General features: G+C 38.3%; 1 protein-coding gene across 1 annotated transcript; it reads left to right on the top strand.

The window, feature by feature from the left end:
• The first annotated feature begins 3,990 nt into the window (after positions 1–3,990).
• On the top strand, positions 3,991–20,734 carry LOC139724708 (EF-hand calcium-binding domain-containing protein 7-like). The gene is made up of 13 exons (XM_071635829.1): positions 3,991–4,154; positions 5,971–6,036; positions 8,751–8,896; positions 9,250–9,336; positions 9,869–9,950; positions 12,675–12,962; positions 13,449–13,555; positions 14,136–14,293; positions 15,428–15,600; positions 17,697–17,815; positions 18,415–18,624; positions 19,144–19,251; positions 20,657–20,734. Exons 1-13 carry the CDS (start codon positions 4,052–4,054, stop codon positions 20,732–20,734), a joined length of 1,725 nt encoding a protein of 574 aa, XP_071491930.1. The 5' UTR covers positions 3,991–4,051.
• The last annotated feature ends 2,133 nt before the right edge of the window (positions 20,735–22,867 follow it).

Below are 22,867 nucleotides of genomic sequence, written 5' to 3'. Positions count from 1 at the left end.
ATCATCGGACGCTTTTTGTTTCATGGCTCTGAATTCCCTACTCAGAGGACGAATAGCACGAATTATTCACAAAGTCCTGAAAATTACAACTGCGGCAAAATTATGAAAATTATTCACTCCGATTTTTGGAAAATAGACTTCAAATAGACCCTATACCTCTCTCCAAAAAGTTGTCTTTTTGCGCGGTGTAAAACCGCATTATAATTCCGGACACGATTTTCACTATGGAATAATCGACGTCTTTCGCACCTTGTCCTTGCACCAGAATCACAATTCATCCCACAAATCACTGTACACATTCTCACCAAGCGAACGGCAAAGAAAAAAATTGGCGAATGAGGCTCAAATTTTGTATTTTACCTAACGATACATACTACAATGTCAATCTTGAACTTTTCAAACAGTTCACGCGGTAAAACCTTATGAAAAATTGACATCAAATTTTACGTGCTTTGTCCATGGGAGCGTGGGTGACAAGTTGCGGGCCTTGCGGGCCCCTTTCTTAGCGCACAACTTTCCGCGTCATTTGCGTTTGAGGACAATAGCTGCAAATTTTCGGTATCGATCAGTGAACTTGTGGTTCTATTAGAATCTTCAGCACTTTTCCTGTATGTGAGTGGGATTTCATAGAATTTCAGTGACGAAATGTCACTATGATGAGGTGCGGGTCACTCAACTATAAATCAGAGGTAAAATGTGCATTTCTTCATGTTTTTACATTTTTGTGTCTTTTTTTTTTTTGCGATTTCAGTCCACACAGCGTTCTGTGAGGCTAATCTACGAAGTCTCGCGCGTACTGAATGTCATCAGGACGCAAAAATGTGCGTGTCCGGAATTACCATGCTGTCCGGTAATACCATACCTGTATATCAACAGGAAGGGGAAGAAGGAGAAGTTTATTTCCATGGGCATCGATCCGTTTTCAGCCTAGCCTCTGCTCAGGATTTAAGTTTAGAGGGCAAAACTTGCATTGCAGGACAAGTGATGCACTAACCGCACCAACAATGGACAGCGCCCCGCGCCGGGGTTAGTGATGTGCTAGACCGATCCTAGTGTAGGATCTGGCCTCTACTTAAAGGACAAGTTCACCTTCATAGACATGTGGGTTGAGTGAATGCAGCAGTATTAGTAGAACACATCAGTGAGAGTTTGAGCAAAATCGGACAATCCGTTAAAAAGTTATGAATTTTTGAAGTTTCTGCTCAGTCACGGCTGGATGAAAAGACTACTATAGCTTGTGATGTCACTTGAGTACAACGATATAAAGAAAGAATAAAGAAAATTCAACACATTTCCATTTTTCTCGCATAACAAAAGAACACTCGACTTCTCTCTTTCAGAAGGCAGGGAGAATAATATTACCCTTAACATACGTCAGTAGCAAGTTGAAGAAATGTGCTCTTTATTCAAAAAGTAAAGTTTTGTGAAATTCTCTTTTTATTTTCCTTATATACATGTAGTTGTACGCATGTGACATCATACACTGTAGTAGTCTTCTCTTCCAGCAGTGACTGCGCAGATACTTAAAGTATTCATAACTTTTGAACGGATTGTCTAATTTTCCTCAAACTTTCACTGATGTGTTCTACTAATATTGCTGCATTCTCTCAATCCTTATGTATATGAAGGTGGACTTGTCCTTTAAGTATGGTTTGGTGTCCAATAGTGGCAATACATCAGCGCCCTTTGAATGTTAAAATTCTATCAATAGAAATTTAAAATATCTCACAATTTGCCTGAAATTTTACTCACATTTATTCCAAAAGAAAATTCTCTGAATTCACAGGTGCACATTAAAAATTTGATTTGGCATTTGCAGCAGACATTCCAAGATAACTGCTTCGAACGAGTGGGGTGTTATTTTGACACACTCAGTTGCACTGTAATTTTGAACCCGACACCCCTGTCTCTATCGACAATACAGGTGAAATGCATGTAATGCTTTTCCAATGTGCATTTATAATCTGCGGTAACATCATTGGTTTGCTGTTGATCTTTTTTATTATTGGGTTTTTCAGTAATATTTGAACATCTTCAAATCCCAAATAGAGAGTGCAAAACCACTGCACGTAGTCTCATGTGTGAATATTCATTCTTTACGCGCAATGCTATTGACCAATTCTGTGACGCGCTATGTGTATTTTTGGCATGGGCAGCGCCATTACTTGGTGTCTCAGCCGACCCCCCCTTCCCACTCCCCACCCCTCTCCCTACATATGCACGCGCGCAGAATGAAAAACTGCTTTAGCCAATGGGCGTCTCGTACTGAGTGCGCGAATGCTTGCTTAGTGCGCGAACCTTTGTTACAAGTGCGTGATAAACATGTTGCCTGGGGTGGGGGAGAGCAGGGGGGGTCGGCTGAGACACCCACTATGGCTGCGCCCAGTGCCATGAAATGTCTGCTGCCCTCAACGAACCCGAATCGGTCAATAAATAGAGGGATGTCATTTTTAATGTACAGTGTCGATGTTTTGGACACCTACCATACTGCTAGAGTCTAGACTAAACTACAGATTTTATGTCAGTATTGATGAACATTACAGTACTAGTACCAGAGTATTGATGAATTTAATACTCTATCTTTGTGTGGATTTTTTTTCATTGAATATCAAGCAACCTTATGCAGAGTGTTAATCGCTGTAATGATAGTCAAGTGACAGTTTTATAATGTAAGTCTAACATACATTGTAGGCACCTATACATTGTACATGTACAATGTATCTCTGATAAAAATGATTAAGGGTTCACAGATGATTGACGTATTACCAGTGAGAATACTAGAGAGTTAAACCTGGTTTAAAGGGATGGTATACAACTGTAGTTATGGTTGAGATGTGAAATTCAGATTTTAACTTTTTGTGAGATAATTAAGAATCACTTATGACATATAAAAAAAGCATCCAATCTTAAGAGGAATTCAAAATTTATTTGATGAATACCAGTTTGGAAATGGCTAAGATAGCAAAAAAACAATGTAAAATAAAGTGGTCCAAATAGGAGGTGGGTCCCATTTTTCATTAGGACCACATTGTTTTTGGATATATGTATCTCAGACATTTCAAAAACAATTTTCATTTAATAAACTTTGACTTTCTTCTTATAATTGTATGCTCTTTCATATCTCATATTATGAGGTTTCTCATTATCTCACAAAAAAAGTTGGAAACCTGAAGCCCTGTCTCACCAAAACTACACTTTGTATACCATCCCTTTATTAAAGTGTGGTTCAATAATTACCAGGCTCACGTACATTGTATTTACCTTCAGAAACACCTAAAGTACATACACGCTATACACGCTGTGTATCTGCACAATCTTGGGAAACTGATCGCACACTGAATTGTGAAGTACATGTATTCGATGAATTTATTTATAGCCAAATGCAATTTGTTACATGCCTTGTATTTTCTACATGTTTTAGCAGTCTATGTGAAATACTTTGTAATCTTACAATGACAAGAGGTTTGTCATATATTTGTAAGCCATCGAATTCCACGCATACTAAGATTCTTGTTTGAGATATTCAGTAGAGCTTTTGAATTTGTTAGAATTGTTTGCCCATACAGCTTGAAGAAAATCTTAGACAAAAAAAGAAAAAACGAACACCTTGAAACAGTTTCTTGATTCTACACACTGTTGGCTTACTGCATCTCAGTTCAAAATGTAGACACAGAAATGACTCTTGTTTATTTTTTATAATTTGAGATCATACTTGGTAAAAAGAAAAAAAAATTGAAAAATATGGGAGAAGTATAGTCTACCTCATAGTTTAGTCAAGCATTTAACTTTTCCTCTGAAAGAAAAAAGAAAACAAATAAAACAATTCATACCAAATCCAAGAATTCATACTTCTGATCTATTTCTTAATGCACGTATCATGTCTTCTGTATTCATTCCCCTTGTTCTGCAAGATATTTTCTTTGTCTGTCTGTCTCTTAGGAGATTGTAAATCATCAAATGAACTAAGTAAGAGTCCAGCATGAGTGGGAAGCCTTCTTCAGGAGGTGCAGGTGGTAAGGCAGCACAGGCAAAGCGAAATGGGGCATTGTCTATGACAGAGAAGGACAAGACAGAGGCAGAATGTCGGGCAGCTTACATGGCTGTGTTCAATGACCCTGCTACTGACATCACATCTAGAGATGGACTTGAGAGAGGTAGGAAAATACACAGGATTACATTGACCTCTCTGTCACCTCACTATTTACATCTCATGCAGGGTCTTGTCAGTCAGCCATCATATCATCACTAATGGCTCTTCCTTTATTGTCTTTCTTGTGAGCACTGATCATTATCTTAGTGACTTTGTAAAGTATAGAGGGCATCCCTAGCACTCAACACTGGAATGAGGTCAGAAGACACAGTTCTCTATGCCTGTAGTGACTAGAAAAGCTGATGTTGACATTACACCAGTTTGTTGTGATTACCTGCAATCTATGTCTAATTGTCCCCGCCGAACGAGTTCGAGCAGGGGACTATGAAACGGGCTCCGTACGTGTGTGTGTCCGTCCGTGTGTCCGTGTGTCCGTCCGTGTGTGCGTCCGTGTGTGATCAAAATGTTCAAAATGCTAAGTACTCCTTCGCCATTTCTAACCCGATTTTGATTCTATTTGCTTTATATGATAGCACTACATGGGAGCTTTGAAACTTCTATACAGAATTTCAATTGTGACCTTTGACCTTGACCTTTGACCTATATTGTACATTTTGCTTCAAAATGCTACTCCTTCGCCATTTCTAACCCGATTTTGATTCCGTTTGCTTTATATGATGGCACTAGGTGAGGGCTTCAAAACTTCTACACAGACTTTTGACCTTTGACTTCTTTGACCTTTGACCTTGATTTTTGACCTATATTGTACATTTTGCTACAAAATGCTACTCCTTCGCCATTTGTAACCCGATTTCAATTCCGTTTGCTTTAAGTGATGGCACTAGGTGAGGGCTTCAAAACTTCTACACAGAATTTTGACCTTTGACTTCTTTGACCTTTGACCTTGATTTTTGACCTATATTGTACATTGGCTACAAAATGCTACTCCTTCGCCATTTCTAACCCGATTTTGATTCCGTTTGCTTTATGTGATGGCACTAGGTGAGGGCTTCAAAACTTCTACACAGAATTTTGACCTTTGACTTCTTTGACCTTTGACCTTGATTTTTGACCTATATTGTACATTTTGCTACAAAATGCTACTCCTTTGCCATTTGTAACCCGATTTCAATTCCGTTTGCTTTAAGTGATGGCACTACATGTAGGTGAGGGCTTCAAAACTTGTACACAGAATTTTGACCTTTGACTTCTTTGACCTTTGACCTTGATTTTTTTACCTATATTGTACATTGGCTACAAAATGCTACTCCTTCGCCATTTCTAACCCGATTTCGATTCCGTTTGCTTTATGTGATGGCACTAGGTGAGGGCTTCAAAACTTCTACATAGAATTTTGACCTTTGACTTCTTTGACTTTTTCTTTGACTTCATCTTTTTACCTATATTGTACATTTTGCTACTAAATGCTACTTCCGGCGGGGACATATATTACGCACCGCATAATTTCTACTTTTCCTTGTTCATACTTGTTGAGACAAGTCATGGTAGTATGGTCTGCACATTCGTGAATGTGGCATATTGAGTTAGCCTCATACTGCACTAATTTAAAATGACAACAAATCTTTCACAATAATGATACATTGATGAAACTAAGTGCACATTGAGGAATTTTTCAAACTTACGCTATCAAATATCCATATGGTAGTACGCATTAATGAGCACATGTATATCCATCATGGTAAAAATAATATGGATTTTTTTTTTTTTTTTTTTTTTTAACATTCTACCTTGCCCTGATACACAATATATTTCCTTTGTACATCACCAGCAAAATTTGATGTGTACAAATTATGGAGAGGTTGAGCAATGCCAGGTACTGACTGTATATTTCTACTTCATTTTATTTTATCTCATGAAAGTTCTTCAGCAGGCAGGCAGAAATCCCTCCAAACAGACAATTGATAAGTACTGGACCAAAGACACAAGTGAGTGTTGTTTTTTGGTTTCATTTTTATTCTATTCTATTTATTTATTATTGTTATAATTTTTTTTTTTTTTTTTGGGGGGGGGGGTGGTACTCTTTATTGTGTTTTTTTTTTTTCTTTACCCATGAAAAATGCCCAGGTCTTTGCTTTTTGTGTTTGTTCCTTATCAGATGTCGATTATCACATGTATAGGTGAAAATGTCCTTTTCTGCGTTGAATCTCATGCAGGATGTCATGACTTTATAATGTGATTTTGTTAAGAAGAATAGAATTAGAGTGTCATAACTGTAATTTTTTTCTAAATTCTTATGTATGGAGATTTTATTGCCCATTTGCAAGTTTTCTAAGCACTAAGTAATCATTATATTAAGTGGATAGTGGAAAGACTGAAAAAAATACTGATCAATGCATACAACTGCTTTCTTTGCTTCTTATAACAGTGCTGTTGTTAGTTTGTTATGCCTCCGCCACAAAGTGGTGCCGGAGGCATTATGTTTTCAGGTTGTCCGTCCGTCCGTCCGTCCTTCCGTCCGTCCGTCCGTCCTTCCGTCTGTCCGTCCGTCCTTCCGTCTGTCCGTCCGTCCTTCCGTCCGTCCGTAATAAATTTTGTGGACAGGGTAACTATCAAAACCTTTTAAGGTATCCTAATGAAACTTGGCATGTATGTGTATTAGGGGGTGAAGTTGTGCCTATCAACTTTTGGGTGCACATGGTCGAGGTCAAAGGTCAAAAGGTCAAGGTCAAATACATAAAATTTCACTATTTCCTCCATATCTATGCAATGCCGGAAGATATTTTCTTGAAACTTAGTGTATACATGTATTACCCAATTAAGATTCCCTGGTGAAAGTTTTGGGTCATGAGGTCAAAGGTCAAAGGTCAAAAGGTCAAGTTAAAATATTAAAACTTCGCTTTTTTCTCTGTACCTTGGAAATTGTTCAAGGTATCTTCATGGAACATAGTATATGTACATGTACTGACTGGCAGTTATCATCTAGATAATCTAGGGTTCATAGGGTCAAAGGTCAGGGGTCAAAGGTCAAGTGCAACACTTCAAATTTTTACTATTTCCCTCATACATATGTATTTATGTAATGCCATTTTTTTTTTTTTTTGCACTTGGTGTATGCATGTATAATCTAGATTATGTGGAAATTTTCTTTTTCTCTTTTTTTTTTTGGGGGGGGGGATTTGCCTCAAAGGTCAAAAGGTCAAAGATCAAGGGAAAGTGCTGAACTAACTTTTTCCTCCATATCTCAGAAGTTGCTCAAGTTATCTTGAAACTTACTACATATTTATGCATGTTCTGCCTGACAGTGATTATCCTATGAATTTTAGGGTTAAAGGCCAAAAGAAAATGGTAACAGTGTACTTTTCATTACAGAAATTACACTTTTTCTCCATACCTTGAAAATTACAGTATTCATACACTTATGAATGGGTCAAAGTCAAGTTAAAGTCCTTGAATCCCCAAATACATGCTCTCCTATTCATCTAATTAAACCTAGGTAAAGGAAGGTGAACATTCAACACATTTGTGACAAACATGTAATTTCAATATTTTGCCAGTATTGTGAAAATGTAATTATACATTGTCCACATGTACTATAGACCTATTAGGAGAATCATGCATTATGGCGGAGGCATAGCAGTCGCCTTAGTGACATTTCTAGTTTGTTTTTGTGACAGTTTTAAGCTCACCCAAACCAAAGTTCAAGTTAGCTTTTGCAATCATTCATCATCCTGCATCCATTGTGCAGCATCTGTTGTTTCAATGTCATGCATAGACGTTTTACATTTTCAGTTTCTTGACAACCCCATGAAGGAGTTTCACCAAACTTGGCTAGTACTTGTAGCACCCTAGGGTAATAGGATCTCTGTTTGTACCAATGGGCACAATGAATTGAGGAGTCTTTAGAGATCTTCATGAGAACCAGAAATGATAGAAGTGAGTAGGTGCCACAATGACTGTAGTTTTAAGTTTGTTACCATGGATCCGGGTTCATCGAAATTATCAGGTATTGTCATTAGGTGTTTGTGTTTGTACCATGGCTGCCACATAGGGGACCACTTGGGGGCCAGGACCAAGTTTGGAGCCAGTTTTCACATTTTTATCTTCTTTTCGAAAAACACATGATCAAATTTTCTACAGACTTGGCAGGTGTCATTGCCAGTTTGATAGAATATACAAATTAATGGACACCAGACCCCCTAGAGTCCCCCAAGTTTCCTATGTTCATCTTAAGTAAAAGTCTGCAAGAATGAGTGTAAGGTGAACTTGCAATACACAGGTTAGCACTATACCTACTGGGTCCCTTGTTGTGCAATTTGTGACAAGATTTGATCACAGTGAGTCACTTTGTGAATAGAAACTTCCATAAATTCATTTGAAGAGGTATAATGTGTGAAAGGGCAAAATGATTTGTGGCAGCAAGTAAAAAGTAGGAAAGATACAATACAAACAGCATTAAAGAGAAGGGAAAATGCCAGTACCTTGATTAGTGGTTAAACTGAATTGCTCGACAAGTCGGCTAACTTGTAAGACAAAATAAGGCATAGTGAAGGGATGGTATGACTGTATAAAAGACCATTTTACTGTTTTGTCATCATGTTGAAACTACTGAAAAAAGTCCAAGAAAGATTGAATTTAATTAATGCCACAAGTTCACGCTGAGATTTGTATGCATTATACTTTATCTGTCCCCTTACTGCAGATAAACTTACTTTTAATGATGTGCTTGCTATCGTCAAAGAGCTGAAACCTACGTCAGAGGATGATTTGCTTCATGCATTCCAGAAGATTGATGTGAATGGGGATGGATACATCACGCAAAAAGAACTCAGCAAAGTCTTAACTCAGGTATGGTCCTTTGCTTTAAGTTGTCTCTCAGTCATTGTTTTCTTCTTGAGGGTTTTCCTGACATTGATTGGTAGTATAATGATCCTTTACTACATCATGACAAATCAGCTAACAAATTTGGTAAAGCTGTCTAAAATTATTTCAGACTAGTGTACCAATCGTAAGCTCCAAGAATTTGTACCCGTTCTAGGCCATCGATGCTTTCCTTTGTTTTCTACCATCCATTGCTCAACTCACATCCAATGCTTTCAATTCTAGTGAATTATGGGTGATATGGAACTAATAATGCTGAGATAAGAGGTAACTGTCATATAATCATTTGCCTTATACCACTGTCATTTGTTACCCAACAGAGAGGAGATAAGATGAGTGAAAAAGAAGTGGAGGACATGATAGCAGAAGCTGATATTGATGGAGACAGAAAGCTGAACTACAAAGAGGTGAGAGTGCTCAGGCCTCTATACTTCAGTTGTTGTGGATTGTGAGGTATCCAAAGTAAAGATATTCATGCCTGCAGGCAGGAATTGAGAATAACAAAGATTTTTAACAAAACCAGAAAAATCAAGGGATAATATGTCTTTGTTATACAGAAAATCACAGCTGTGTATAAGCTCTAAGCTCGATGTATGCAGAATTGTACATTTCAAGTTGAACCGTTTTCTTCATTGCAGACTGATTCGAGGTAAGCAAGGTTGACTGTATATTGTGTAAGGTAGAGAAATGTGTGAATTCCTCACTTGTCACATGTGTTACCAAGTAGAGCAGGAATGCATTCATTGGTTTGTTTTTTTTTCATAACTTGAGCACACCATACCACTACGTCTTGAGCACACTATGCCTATATATCATGAGCACACTGTACCTCTAAATCTTGAGCACACTGTACCTCTACATCTTGAGCACACTGTACCTCTGCATCGTGCTTCTGCAATGTAGTTTGATAACATCCCTTGGATTTCCAAACCCTTGTAGTTCTGCAAGCTGGTGATGTCAACAACCAGTAAATGTCAGGAGAGCAGTCTGAAGAGGTTGGAACGGAGGGAGAGGAGGCAACGCAGGGCTCAGAGGACTGCTGATGCTACATCAAAAAGTGCCAAAGGTATCAGCTACATTACTGTGTATGGACTGAAGTGGAGAAACACTTGAGAGTTTTGCTGCTGTGATAGTGATGGTGCTCAGGCTATCATAAAAGTTGTCCATCAACGAAAGGTTTAAATGGGAGAGATAGAGAGGGAGACTTTAGTCATTCACAAATGAAATGCTCATGTAACCTGTCACTATTAAAGTTTCAGAAGTTTTGCTCAAACACAAAAATTTGATAGTTTTCATAAGTACCTTACTGTCCCAAAGGCAAAGTCTGATGATGTTTTAAAATGCAAAACTTCATGGTCTTATCAAGCATGTTATAGTGCTAACCAGATAACAGTCAACCACTTTAGCAGAACAGCACTAAAATGCAAAAAAAATAAAAAGTAACAAACCTTCTACATGTTACTTTCACTGCTTAATCGAAACCTCAAACAGCTTTATTTGGACATATGTGACCTGCTACAACAAAATGATCCTAAAGTCGGGTGAGGTCAATTATTTGAAAATTGCATGGCATAATTCCCTAATCTTTCTGCTTTAAATTGATATATAACACATCTCATACAAATAATCGGCTGCGGAGATATCGATGTTTAAAAGAGAGCAGGTCGAGACTTCTGAGAAATCACTGTTTCGAGGAAAGCGCCCTAAAAGTTCTCCTTGCGACGCAATCATGATCAAGGGACACGCAAGTCAGTATTCACCTCCGGACAATAGAAGGTAAGCCCTAGCAACCCCCGAAATGCTCATTCAAACACAGCGTCGGCGGTCTCCTCACCGACCAATCAGTGACCAGGATGCCAGGAGAAGCGGCTGGGCATAGCGTACCCCGCCAGCACGCACCGGTCGACTGGGCAGTGTGCGAGCTTCACGGTTCGGTTAGCGGCAAGCAGCAAACTGACCAATGAGATCACTCTGGTCGTTGTTAGGGGCGGAGCCTATGTGTGGCGCTCAATCCAGATATTCGAATCAGTTTCTGCTTCGTTGAAACGCCAAAAAACATGGCCTAGAAAAACGCTATTTTTTGGTCTTTCCTTTCATCATTTTCCTTCAAAATTTCGACAGATGATAGAAAACATGTCAGACTCTAATAATATGTCAAATTCAGAAAATCGTAAGTTTTGACCAATTTTGATGCTCTGACTTCAAACTCAATTTTCACGGCTCCGACCTTGCGCGACTTTAGGACCATTTTGTTGTAGCGGGTCACATATTTTGGTCAAAACACGTCTGTTTTACCTCATTGATGTCTAAAAAGGATAACTGAATGCCGAGAAATGTGGTAATCACAAGGATTTCATCTCTTTACCAGAACATTTTCTTTCTAACCAATCCTGTATAGATTTTGCTAATTGTATATAGTCCAAAAATTTGTACAACATTGTTTTTATGGACTAGGCGCTAAAGCTGTATTGTGCTGGAAGTCATTTCAAGCACTGTCAGTGTCTACTCATGCAGGAACTTACCTTCATTGTGATTATGGAGAGTGACTTTCTCCATGTGCAGTCTATACTCTCCCTTTATGTGCATCCATATAATAATAAATGAAGAGCTTGCTTTCAAAAGGGGCTAAATCCATTATTTTTCAATGGATTTAGCACCTTTTGGAAGCAAGCTGTTTATGTAGTGTGTGTGTGTGTGTGTGTGTGAGACAGAGAAAAGAGAAAAGGGGTGAACAGACAAAAAAAGAATAAAAATCAGCATACATGTTCACTGAAATGATGTAACAAAAACATAAAGTTGGCTATACACTGTACTACATTTGAATTCTCATTATTGGCAGACTCATAACCATTGTAATTTGAATGTATTGTGAGTTCTGTAGAAGTGCAGAAGAAAATGAATATGAAAGGTTTGTTCCAGTGACGAATTTATCCAAACTATGATACTTCTATGCTTGTTTGGTTTTTTAATATAATTGATTTCATGTCCCTGAGTGTATACATTTAGCCATTGGTTCCGTGACATTTGCTCCTGCGATAATTGCTCCCTTGACACATCTGCATGCTAAGCCAAACATAAATTCTACCCACTAACATAACCCTAATCCTAGTCCTCACATCAAACCAAACCCAAAACGCTATCACAACCCTAACCCAAATTTCTTGGAGAAAATAAGGCCCGAGCAGTTTTCGCAGGAGCAGATGTTGTGTCACCGTTTTCAATTGATGCATTATATTTTCACTTGATCGTTGATTCTTTTAGTCTATCCTCTTACCTGCGTTGTTACTTTCAACTTCAAGTTCCTTTTTCTTCAAATTGGATTGATCTGGTTGCCAGCATTTTTGTCTGTTTCATGATATGATTTGGAAGTAAAGTGCGATCTATTTATTACATGTCATTAGAAAGCTTTAAGTTTGGAGAATTCGCTATTACATTGTACCATAATCAGAAACTTGATCATGCATTTGCTGTAACTGGTTACTGGTATATAAGTCTAGTGTCTGTATGTTTCAACCTTGTCAGATATGATTTAAGGCACACAGGAGATTGCATTGGTAGGAGACATAAACACTGCTTTTATGCTCGTGTGACTTTACGATGGCTTTAAAGTCTCTGGATTGGTAAAATTCAAAACCAATAACATACCTGTGACTGCCATAATACAGTATACTCTATTGAGTAGACAGATGATTCAGGACTATGCATACACATGTCTATGTTATCAATCTTTCAGATAAAGATAAAGGAAGTGACAAAAGAAAGGAGCCTTCTTCCTCATCATCCTCCACATCGTCTAAGAGTGCAAAGAAGAAGGAAGAGGTAGGCGTGGTCATGACCTTCCCACCAATCAGCAAGCAGCAGCCGTCCCAGCGAGAGCCCACCAACCTCAAGGACTGGTATCACTCCCATAGTAAAGGTTGCTTCCACTTTGATGATGAGCAGAAACTCATTGCCCACCAGTACATCATTGATGTTGCCGTGACAACCAAATTGTGGTTAACAGTAAGACCAATCACGGTGGGGGTTATAAATGGTGAGATATCTCAATTTTTTCCATTTTCATCTCAGAAGAGTTAAAACAAGGGCTTGTAAACATTGAAATCACTATTACAATGTACACATGTGGAATTTGATATTTTAAGAAAAGGAATGTTACACAGTAATACATATCTGTGCCAAAACTCTACAAAGATATTAGAAAAAATGAAAACAGGTGTTTCCTAATTTGAAACATCTAAAGGTCTGGCATATGAGGCACAAAGAAAAAAAAATATTCATCCTACACAGACTTTGATGCTTCATTGTTGTATTCCAGTAAAGAACCATCTACAGAAATTAATTGTGTCCTGTTTCTAGTGATGTCAATTTATAAAGGCAAGTTTCTATTTAAGTTATCAAATTCGAAAAGGCATTTGTATAAGTGTACACGGTCTGGTATATTGTTTGAGTCTTTGCTACAATTTTGCACAATGGTGAGAACAAGAGAATACACCTGTTTTTCTGTGTTGTTCCCATCTAGCTTCAAAGCAGGAACCCAAAACAGACATCAATGTCTTCATCATGAGACAAGGAGACAATGGACTCCTAGGAGAACTTGTGGCCTTCACAAATGTCAAAAACAAAGAGGTCAGTGAAGAGTAACTCTGATTGGAAACTGTTGAAATCTTTTCACTTATCTGCTCTGTGGTGAATTACGTAGATGGATTATGTTTGCTTGTTGGGGCACTGTGTAGTATGTATTTCAGTTGCATTGTTCCTTGTCTTCAAAGTACCTTGGCAGTTGCATTGTCCAATTTGCTTCCCAATAGAGCTTGCACTAGCCTCTTTTACATGGCAAAAGTTGAATGTAAGGAAATGAAAACTATGCTGAAAGTTTTTGCTTGTGTAAAAATCAAAGTTACTAAAATCTTTGTCATGACGTTATAGTTAACATGAATTAGTTTGGCATAACTACAGTTGTCACATTTGAGACTTATGCATAAAAGGGTGATCCCGCTAATAAAGAGAATTCCATAAAGTACGAGTTAACACTTTTTTGTGTAAACATGCAGATACAGACGTGTTCACTCAGAGTCTTTTGACTTATTGTCCTTAAAGGTAAAAAACTAATGTAATGCATGTATTCTAATAGAGTACTAAACTGGTCTTATTTCATCAAAAATGGTAATTATACTGTAGAGTCTTCTCTCATTTGGCAAACAAACAGAAGTACTGCATCCAATGTGAGCTGCAGGCAGGCCATTACAGACTCATCCCTATGACAACAGGGTGTCACCTCAAGGTGAGAACCAGGTCAGTCAAGGAAAAGATCAAGCTGGTGGAACCAAAGGGTGAAGATGAGTGCACACTGACCAAGGAATTCAAGTAAGTATGCTGTGCTTTGAGATTGGTCACTAGGGAGACACTACAGAGGGAGTGTCAAAGTTGTGTGTATGACTGTCTGGATATTGGGTTGAAATTCATTGCCTTTAAAAGCAGCATGTATGCAGTGTGTCACTGTGTGACTGCAGCTCCTTTTCACAATGTCATTCTTACAGGAATAGACCACCTTTGATCATTTTGAATTCACATAATTCCAACATAACGCAAGACAGAAGAATCATCTCAGTGGCCAAATTAGACTTCATTCATTCCAAATTCCTTTGAACTTACAGGGAAATCTTCATGTCTCTTTTTTTTTATCATTTCAGTGTATGCTTACCACAACTGGTTTCTTGGTAATGATGAGGATTTGTAACACTTGTAACATTCTCTTGAAAATTATCCTGATGATGATTACCCTATCTCTTTCATAATTAGGGATAGGTATCCATACAAATCAAGTAAATTTCAACGCACAAAATGACTTCAAAGCAGATAATCGTTATGACCACAATTGTGTGTAATGTCTGGTTTCCCATGTGTTCTGCATTGAAAATTTCAGTTGACAAATATTTTCTTTTGAGTTAAGAGAGGCCTGAGCTTTTCATCCTAGCAGAATCTTTGTCAGAGGCAAAATGAACAGGCAGGGAAAGCAATCACATATAAGGACTACACCAATAAGCACAGTCCAGGGAGGGCTAGGGACACAGAACAAAGAAAACAATTTAAGGGATGGGTTTGAAGTCAAGCAGGACAAGGAGCCCAACAGGTAATAAACGGAAGGGGATTAAATCAGAAAGGTGGACAGACAAAAGGCAGAGGTAGATGACTAATGATCCCAAGGATCTTAGGGGGCAGCCTGTGAAGATATAGATGAATAGGGAGGCAACATCAAACAAGTTAATTAACAACAGAGGGATAAAGAATAGAAAAGAAGTGAAATAGCAACAGCATGAGTGAAAGGGGGGGGGGGGGGGGGCTGAACGAGCAGTGTGCCCGAACTTGGTGTACAATAAAGATGCAATAAAATGAAAGTGACAGTCAACCAACAAATGCAAGTTACTACATGATAATGAAATTTAAAGATTCCTTTCAAAGTTCTCTTTTGCTCATGGTTTTTCCTACATTCCTCATCAGGAGCACTCTCAATGACATCTTTGAAATGGTGGACTTAGATGGCAATGGCCTCCTCAGCAGAAATGAGTTTAACCTCTTCCAGCTGCGGACTAGTGGTGAGGCTGTGGATGATGATGCTTGGGAAGTCGTGGAGGAGAATTTTGAACTCAAGAAAGGAGAGCTCACAAGGAAAGGTGTGTGAAGGAGGAAGATTTCATCAAATGATCTTCTACCTGTGCGCCTTGTTCATGCAATTTTCTGTCAAAGTCTCAAGAAATGTCCTTGCAATCAAAGATGTCTTAAACCCTGATCAGGCAGGGCTTTTTTGGCTATGCTAAAACCAGGGGGGGGGGGGGGTTCCATCAGTGGTTCAATCACAACAAAATTTGGCATGTGTGACACCATTGTCGAAATCTACAAGATTGTGTCTTAAGATTTTTATGCCTCCGCAACGAAGTGGCCGGAGGCATTATGTTTTCGGGTCGTCCATCCGTCCGTCCGTCCGTCCGTCCGTCCCGTTTTGTTTTTGTCGATATCTCAAGAACAGTGTGGTGGTTTTACATCAAACTTGGTATGAGGGTAGATCCTTGGGGGATAATACTTTGTGTGGATTTTAGGGTCACAGGGTCAAAGGTCACAGGTTATTTTGTGAATTTTTTTTTTGAAATTTCATGTTTTTCTCCATATCTCGCAAATGGTTCAAGGTATCTTCATGGAACTTAGTATATATGCTTGTACCGATGGGCAGTGATTATCTAGGGAAGTTGGGGTCATGGGTCAAAGGTCAGGGGTCATGGGTCAAAGGTCAGGGGGTCAAAGGTCAAGGTCAACTCCTCAAAATATCACTACTTTCCTTATATTTATGCAATGAATGAAGGTTTTTTTTTTTAACTTGATGTATACATGTATAACCCAATATGTATTCTGTGGGAAGTTTCTTGCCAAAAGGTCAAAGGTCAAGTGAAAGTGCTGAATTGCACTTTTTCCTCCATATCTCAGAAGTAACTCAAGGTATCATGAAACTTACATATTTATGCATGTTCAACCTAACAGTGATTCTCTTTGGAACTGTGAGGTCAAAGGTCAAAGGCCAGGTTTAGATAATGCTATTTTCCCATTTGATACTGAAATTATACTTTTTCTCAATACCTTGAAAAATTACTCAATGCATGAACTTGTAAAAGGGTCGAAAGTCAAGTAAAAATCATCAGTTCCCCAAATACCTGCACTCTGACATTTTAATCATTCATCCAATTGAACCTAGTTCTAGGAAAGTGAACATTCAGCACATTTGTGTCAAACCTGTCATTTTAATATTTTGCCAATTGTTTGAAACTGTCATCACACATTGTCAAGACATTGCACTATAGACCTATTAGGAGAACCATGCATTATGGCGGAGGCATATCAGTCGCCGTAGCGATATATCTAGTTCAATTATGCAAATTAAGCCCAAGATTATATTTTAGCCTAATTAAAAGCATTGAGAGTCTACTTTGTTGGTTAATGTATCCGTTTCAACATTTTCAACAATTGTACATCATAAAAACTTCGAAAAGTCATTTCAATTTCTATGTATTTTATTATTTTTGGAATCTCTCGTGTATTTCCTTGTTTTCTAACTTTTTTCCTTTGTTTTTTTATTGGAAATTGTGAATGACCACTTTCCAACCATAATTGGCATAAAAATTAATCAATTACCGTGATTAATAGTAAAAATAATCCGGTTTTATGACTTTTATGACGAAGCACTGTTTTCCATAGAACATGTACACAAAAGCACAAAATTTTGCCCATTTTGGGGTGACATGCAGTTACAAAAATGGGTGCTGCTTTGTAAAAGTATGCCTGGACGTTGCAAATTTGGTCTCTAAAGTTGTGCGAGACTTGAATAAAGAAAGTAAAGAAGTCTCATGACGAGGACTTCTCGCATTTACAGACTTATAGCATGAAATGTCGAGGAGGCGGATCCCCCCCCCCCCCGCCCTTTTAGGGTTACACATGACTCGGCGGTTTATGTCACATTATCATTATTTCGTACATGTATAGCTTTCAGCAGACTTAGGTGAAGTTCTCATCATATACAGGAGAAAAATGAGTAGGAGAAGGGGAAGGAGTGGGAGGAGGATAACCTAGACCTACCTGTAAGTGTAAATGGTTGAAGAGAAATGTGGAATGTATTATGATTGCATTTACAATGTAAGACCATTCAGCACTAATGTCTGCTTTGTACTACCTGCCAATGGCACAGCATGTTAAAGGCAGAGTTTTCTTTTATCTTTCCCAACAGGGTTCATGGACCTCAATCAAATGGAAGCCACAGATGGTTTCACAGAGAATGGAGAGGTCGATGACCTCTGGGTCACACTCTCATCAATGGGATTTGCTGAGGATTTGGTGCTTGATGAGGTGGGTGTAAAATAGTGTGGAACCTGTAAAACATATAAAGGCATTGGGAACTGTATGGGGTGAATTGACTTTATCACATTTCTGCCTTTCCATGCAAATAGACTAAAACATAACTGTTTGAAATTTGCGTGGATGAAAAGAATTTCTTTGACCTTGGAACTGTGAAAGCAACACAACTTTTTTAATATAAAGAGCATAGTGACAAAAAAGTGCTTATTTCTAGAAATTTGAAATCAACCACATCATGCATACAATAATTTTACAGAAGACATCAAGGGTTCTTTGCTCATGATGTCATGGTTACTGGAGTAAAGACAGCTATTTTGAGGAATTTATAGAAAAAGAAAATAAACTACCATTCTGACATTAAATGGTCAATGTTCCCTTGATTTCCTTTTCTTCATTTATTTCAAGTATTACAAGCTCTGTATGGTGTCAAAAATATTTCCTAAAAAGTAGAAGCCTCTGTTACCTGTTAAAAAAATGGTTTGTGTGCACAGTATGTATGTAGGTCTCCTGTTTTCTGGCCTCGGTGTATTTATCTAATATTATTTTGTCATTTGTATTTTTCTTCTGTGTGTTTATATGTTTCCTGATAGGCATGCCCTTTCCTAGTAGACATCTACACACAGCACTGTCCCTGCCGGATCAGAGCCCAGCCGCTGCAGCGTGGTGGACCCACATTACAAAAGATCATCTGTCAGTCTGTGATGAATGCAGCAGGATTTACTAGGGTGAAGAGTGTAGGGGACCTTAGACTACACACATACATGGGTGATGGCAGGGTCACATTTATTGTGGAGAACAAGGTGAGTTCATCTTATGTCCTTTCAAAGTATTAAAATGGAGAGTGACTATGAACTGATCTCTTTTAACTTTCCAGTGAAACACCAAGTTAGCCTAAGAGTGAGAGTAAGTCCTCAATAATGTGCTTCTAAATTGGTTCACCTTGTATTGGATGCATAAGATTTGATAAAATGTCAAAAGGCCAGACAACCAGATGTCCACCTCTCATTCATTGTGTTTTAGAAATACTGCTCATCCATGTTGAGGTTTCATCACTCTCATCACAAAGCCATAATTGTGTTTTCTCATTAAAAAAAATGACAGTGGCTATGTGTGACAGTGAAATGAATGCATACATTTCTAGGATATTGTATGTGTGCTATGAGGGAGCGTTGTGTGTGTGTGTGTGTGTGTGTGCATGTGTGTGTGTGTGTGTGTTTGGGTGAGGCAAGTTGTTTGGATATGATCATAGTGTTGGCATTTTTTAACTTGAAGAGATTATGTATCTATGGTTCTCCTTTGCCGTGACTTTCTTCATCCAGGGATCCAACAAGTGTGGAATCAAGCTGGACTGTTCCAAGAGTAAGAATTGTCTGAGTAGTGATACTAAGATGTGTCAGACTGTCCAGTGTTACAGTGGAGCAGCTGTGGTAAGTTTCTGTCCTCCTGTGGCCTGTGTGTCCTGTTCCTTGGAATTCATGTAAGAAGTTGGAAACTTGTGTAGAGTTTGAGAGAATAATAATGATAATAGTAGTAGAAGCAGTCGTATTAGTAGTCGTCATACCAGAAGTAACTAGAGAAGCACTCTGAGAGCGCAGACCTCGACCAAGCAGCTAATTTCCACCAATGATCTTGTTCTTCCGCAGAGATTAATGATTTCTACCCATACGTATACAAGCTGAAAATCGCCCGATTTCTCAATATAGAAACCTTTTGTTACCTCATCAATGCCAGCGCGCAGCACGCCTCGCCCTGGACCAAAAACTAGAGCACGCACCACACGCACTCTAGTGTGTGTATGAAATCCTAAAAAATATGCAGCTTGAACTCCCAAGTTCATTGACCTACCTGCCAGAATATTGAAAATCCTTCATAAAATCCACAAAAATTGCTGGATCACTACTAAAATTTAATCATCTGTTCCTTGTGTCATTCTCAACCTTACCTGCAAGTTTCATCCAAATCCGTTCACAACTTTTTGAGTTCTTTTGCACATGGACATACAAACCAATGGTAACGAAAGCATAACCTCCTTCCTTAGCGGAGGTAATAATAATAGTAAGAGCAGTAGTAGTGGTAGTGGTAGTAGTAGTAGTGGTAGTGGTAGTAGTAGTAGTAGTAGTAGTAGTAGTAGTAGTAGTAGTAGTAGTAGTAGTAGTAGAAGTAGTAGTAGTAGTGTCACTAATAATTGGGTATAGTGATAATCATACTAACAGTGATAATGATGAGTATTATGGTTACAATAATCATGATAGCACAAGTTAACATTATCCTCATGTACACACTTACCCAACATGTTATTCACGATATGTTGTTTTCTTAGATTTGATTTCACATTCCAAATTGTGTTACTTCCATGTTATATTACAAGCATACATTTGTATTACAGTTGTTAATAATACTATCGCATCTTAGATATAAATTTTCTTTGTCCAATATGAAATAGAAATCTACAACCTTAGATATGAAGAGTTTGTTTGCAAAAACCGATAAGTCCATTTTTGAAGATTTTTAAGTATGGTTTCTGTCATAAAGTACAAAATAATACCTTTTAAATGATATATTGGTCACTACATATAAAGGCACATTTTTGAAGTTATGGTTAAAAGAAGCAAAAATTTTCTTATTATTCTCCTTATTTTTCTTGACCTTTAATCGCAAATATCACCATTTGGCAACTATGGACTTATCGGTTTTTTGCGAACAAACTCTTCATATCATTTTTATTCAAAACTTAATCAAGAATTTGGCAGGTTGAATGATATTGCAGGGATTAAATATATATTTAAAACTTTACCTTCATGTGGAACCTGCATGTTTCTGTTTAATTCCCAGGTTGGCCTTCATTTGGTTCCTGAAGATGAGGACAAGGAGTGGACGATTAACTGCCAGGAATCTCTTGGGACCTCATGACCTTTTTGACAGGAATCTTGCAAAGTAAATTAAATTTCCATTAGTTTATAACTTTGAAAATACATTTTTTGTTTGCTTTTGTGTATGCGTTTGGTTGCATTTTGATGCTTACCCAGTATTGAGAATTTGAAAGGGTCATGCTAGCCCTGTTTTAATCCAGTTTTACATTGGATTTACAGTGGGGTCCTGACAAGACACTCTTGTGTTCAGACTGACATGGTGACCCCATTCATACTGACAGCAAGAGAGGCCAGTGTGTTCTAGGTGTGAAGGACTAACCCTGTCAGTATTCACAGCATGTGGGTGTATTGTAATTATACTGTAGAGAAATCTCAATTACTTTTAGATCTAAGTACTCTTATTCTATCACTTTTGATATCCCTGTTCTGCTATTATATGACTGTGTGTAAACGATGAACTCCGCACATTAAGTATTTGGCAAGTACTGTCTTAATTTAATGATGTGAAGTGGAACATGAGATTCAAATTATGAAGTCCCTAGACATCCTACAGATTTAACTCCGTGGTGATCAGAACACATTTAAATATTTTGATTTCTCCAAGTTAAAATTTTGATTTCCAAAGTTTCACAAAGGAGAGCAGTGAAAGGAAGGTACTGTAAACGTGTAAATTTTCGCGGTACATTAATTTTCGCGGATTTCGCGCTACGTTCGGCTAGCGCGAATTCAAAAACGCGCGAATATATCTTCGCAATTTTCTATGCACATTTTGAACGGCCTGAATTGCGTGCGCTTCGTCGATGATACTGCTACGTAGTACAGACATGTCTACGCATATAGCAGTATCATCGCACGCACCGCACGCACCGAGCCCATGGCCGATTGGTGTGCTACATATACATCTCCGCGACGACAGGTATAGTACTACAGTACATGTATGTATCGAGTAAAATACGTGTACAGTGTACTACCAGGGAGGTGAGCTGAGCGCTTGTACTCACACTCGCGCCCGCGCCGCTCGCTGCGTCGCTTTCATACGCTGGCATCGCTGGATGAAAATAGCAACTGTGTATTAACCCGCTGCGGAGCGCGAATTTAAGAACCCGCGAATATGTTTTCGAGCCGCTCAGCGCGAAAAATTAATCGCGCGAAAATATTGACGTTTACAGTACTTGAATGTCAGGGATCATTTTTCATGAAAGTTCTATATGGACCATATGGTCATGATCTCTCTTGTGCATGAAATATTGGTGTTTATGATGTTCGTAGAACACAATATTATGATATTGGATGCTTCTTTTCAAAGTAAGACCAAGATTTAGTATTCCAGCACATTCACCAAGTCAGAGGAAGTGAATCATTCGTAAAGATGAAAGAAAACTCCACACCTGTCATAGTGTATTCAGTCTAATTGATTTGTATCAGTGAAGAGACTCATGGCAGCCATTTTCAGATTGCCCAGGGTACCCATGATGGAAGATTTCTTGATGTTCACTCACTCTGACACTTTCTGTCCATTGTTTTCAAGTCAATCATTTTTCTCTCATAGACTCCTTTCATGTTATTGTATTCAACACAGCTTTCTTGTCTTTCCCCCCCCCCCACAAAATATGACATATATTTCACACTTTTTTGGTGACTAAAGAATAATGTAAGCTGCACATTGTGAAAGAAACAGAGTGCACAATGATAGTGATACATGTACGTTATCATACATCATTGTTATAACAAAACATTGTCATAGATTACCTAGGAGAACAGCTACATACTGTACGCAAAATGGAAGGACCCACTGAAAAGACAATGCTTGTAGTATCTGGGCCAATCTGAAGAAAAAAAAATGGAACATTCTTGCTTTGAGAGAATCATCCAGTAAGGTAGCTTTTTGTCACTATGAGCTCAAAATATCAGTCGATAACTCGTGTACATATTTCTGTATCACAACTAATCCAGCCATGTGATATGTTACCAAGTTGCTCACACCTATCCATCATTCCCGCAGGATTCATGACTTTCAATTTCTACCTCAACCTATGCAGCAAATATTCCTTTCAGACATTATGTGGGTGTCTGGTGTATGTCACATGTCAGTGCTGTTTACTACCAATACAGGGATAAGTATGAAATGTCATTTTGCATTCCTTTCCTCTGGGTTGTTAATGGTGTGGTGTAT

Source organism: Diadema antillarum, unplaced genomic scaffold (assembly GCF_040938485.1).
Source record: "Diadema antillarum isolate AM-2024a unplaced genomic scaffold, OU_Dant_1.0 scf00000226, whole genome shotgun sequence".
In the NCBI taxonomy this organism is placed as follows: Eukaryota; Metazoa; Echinodermata; class Echinoidea; order Diadematoida; family Diadematidae; genus Diadema; species Diadema antillarum.
The sequence above is the reverse complement of the archived record's forward strand: the minus strand, read 5'-3'. Positions and strand labels throughout refer to the sequence as shown.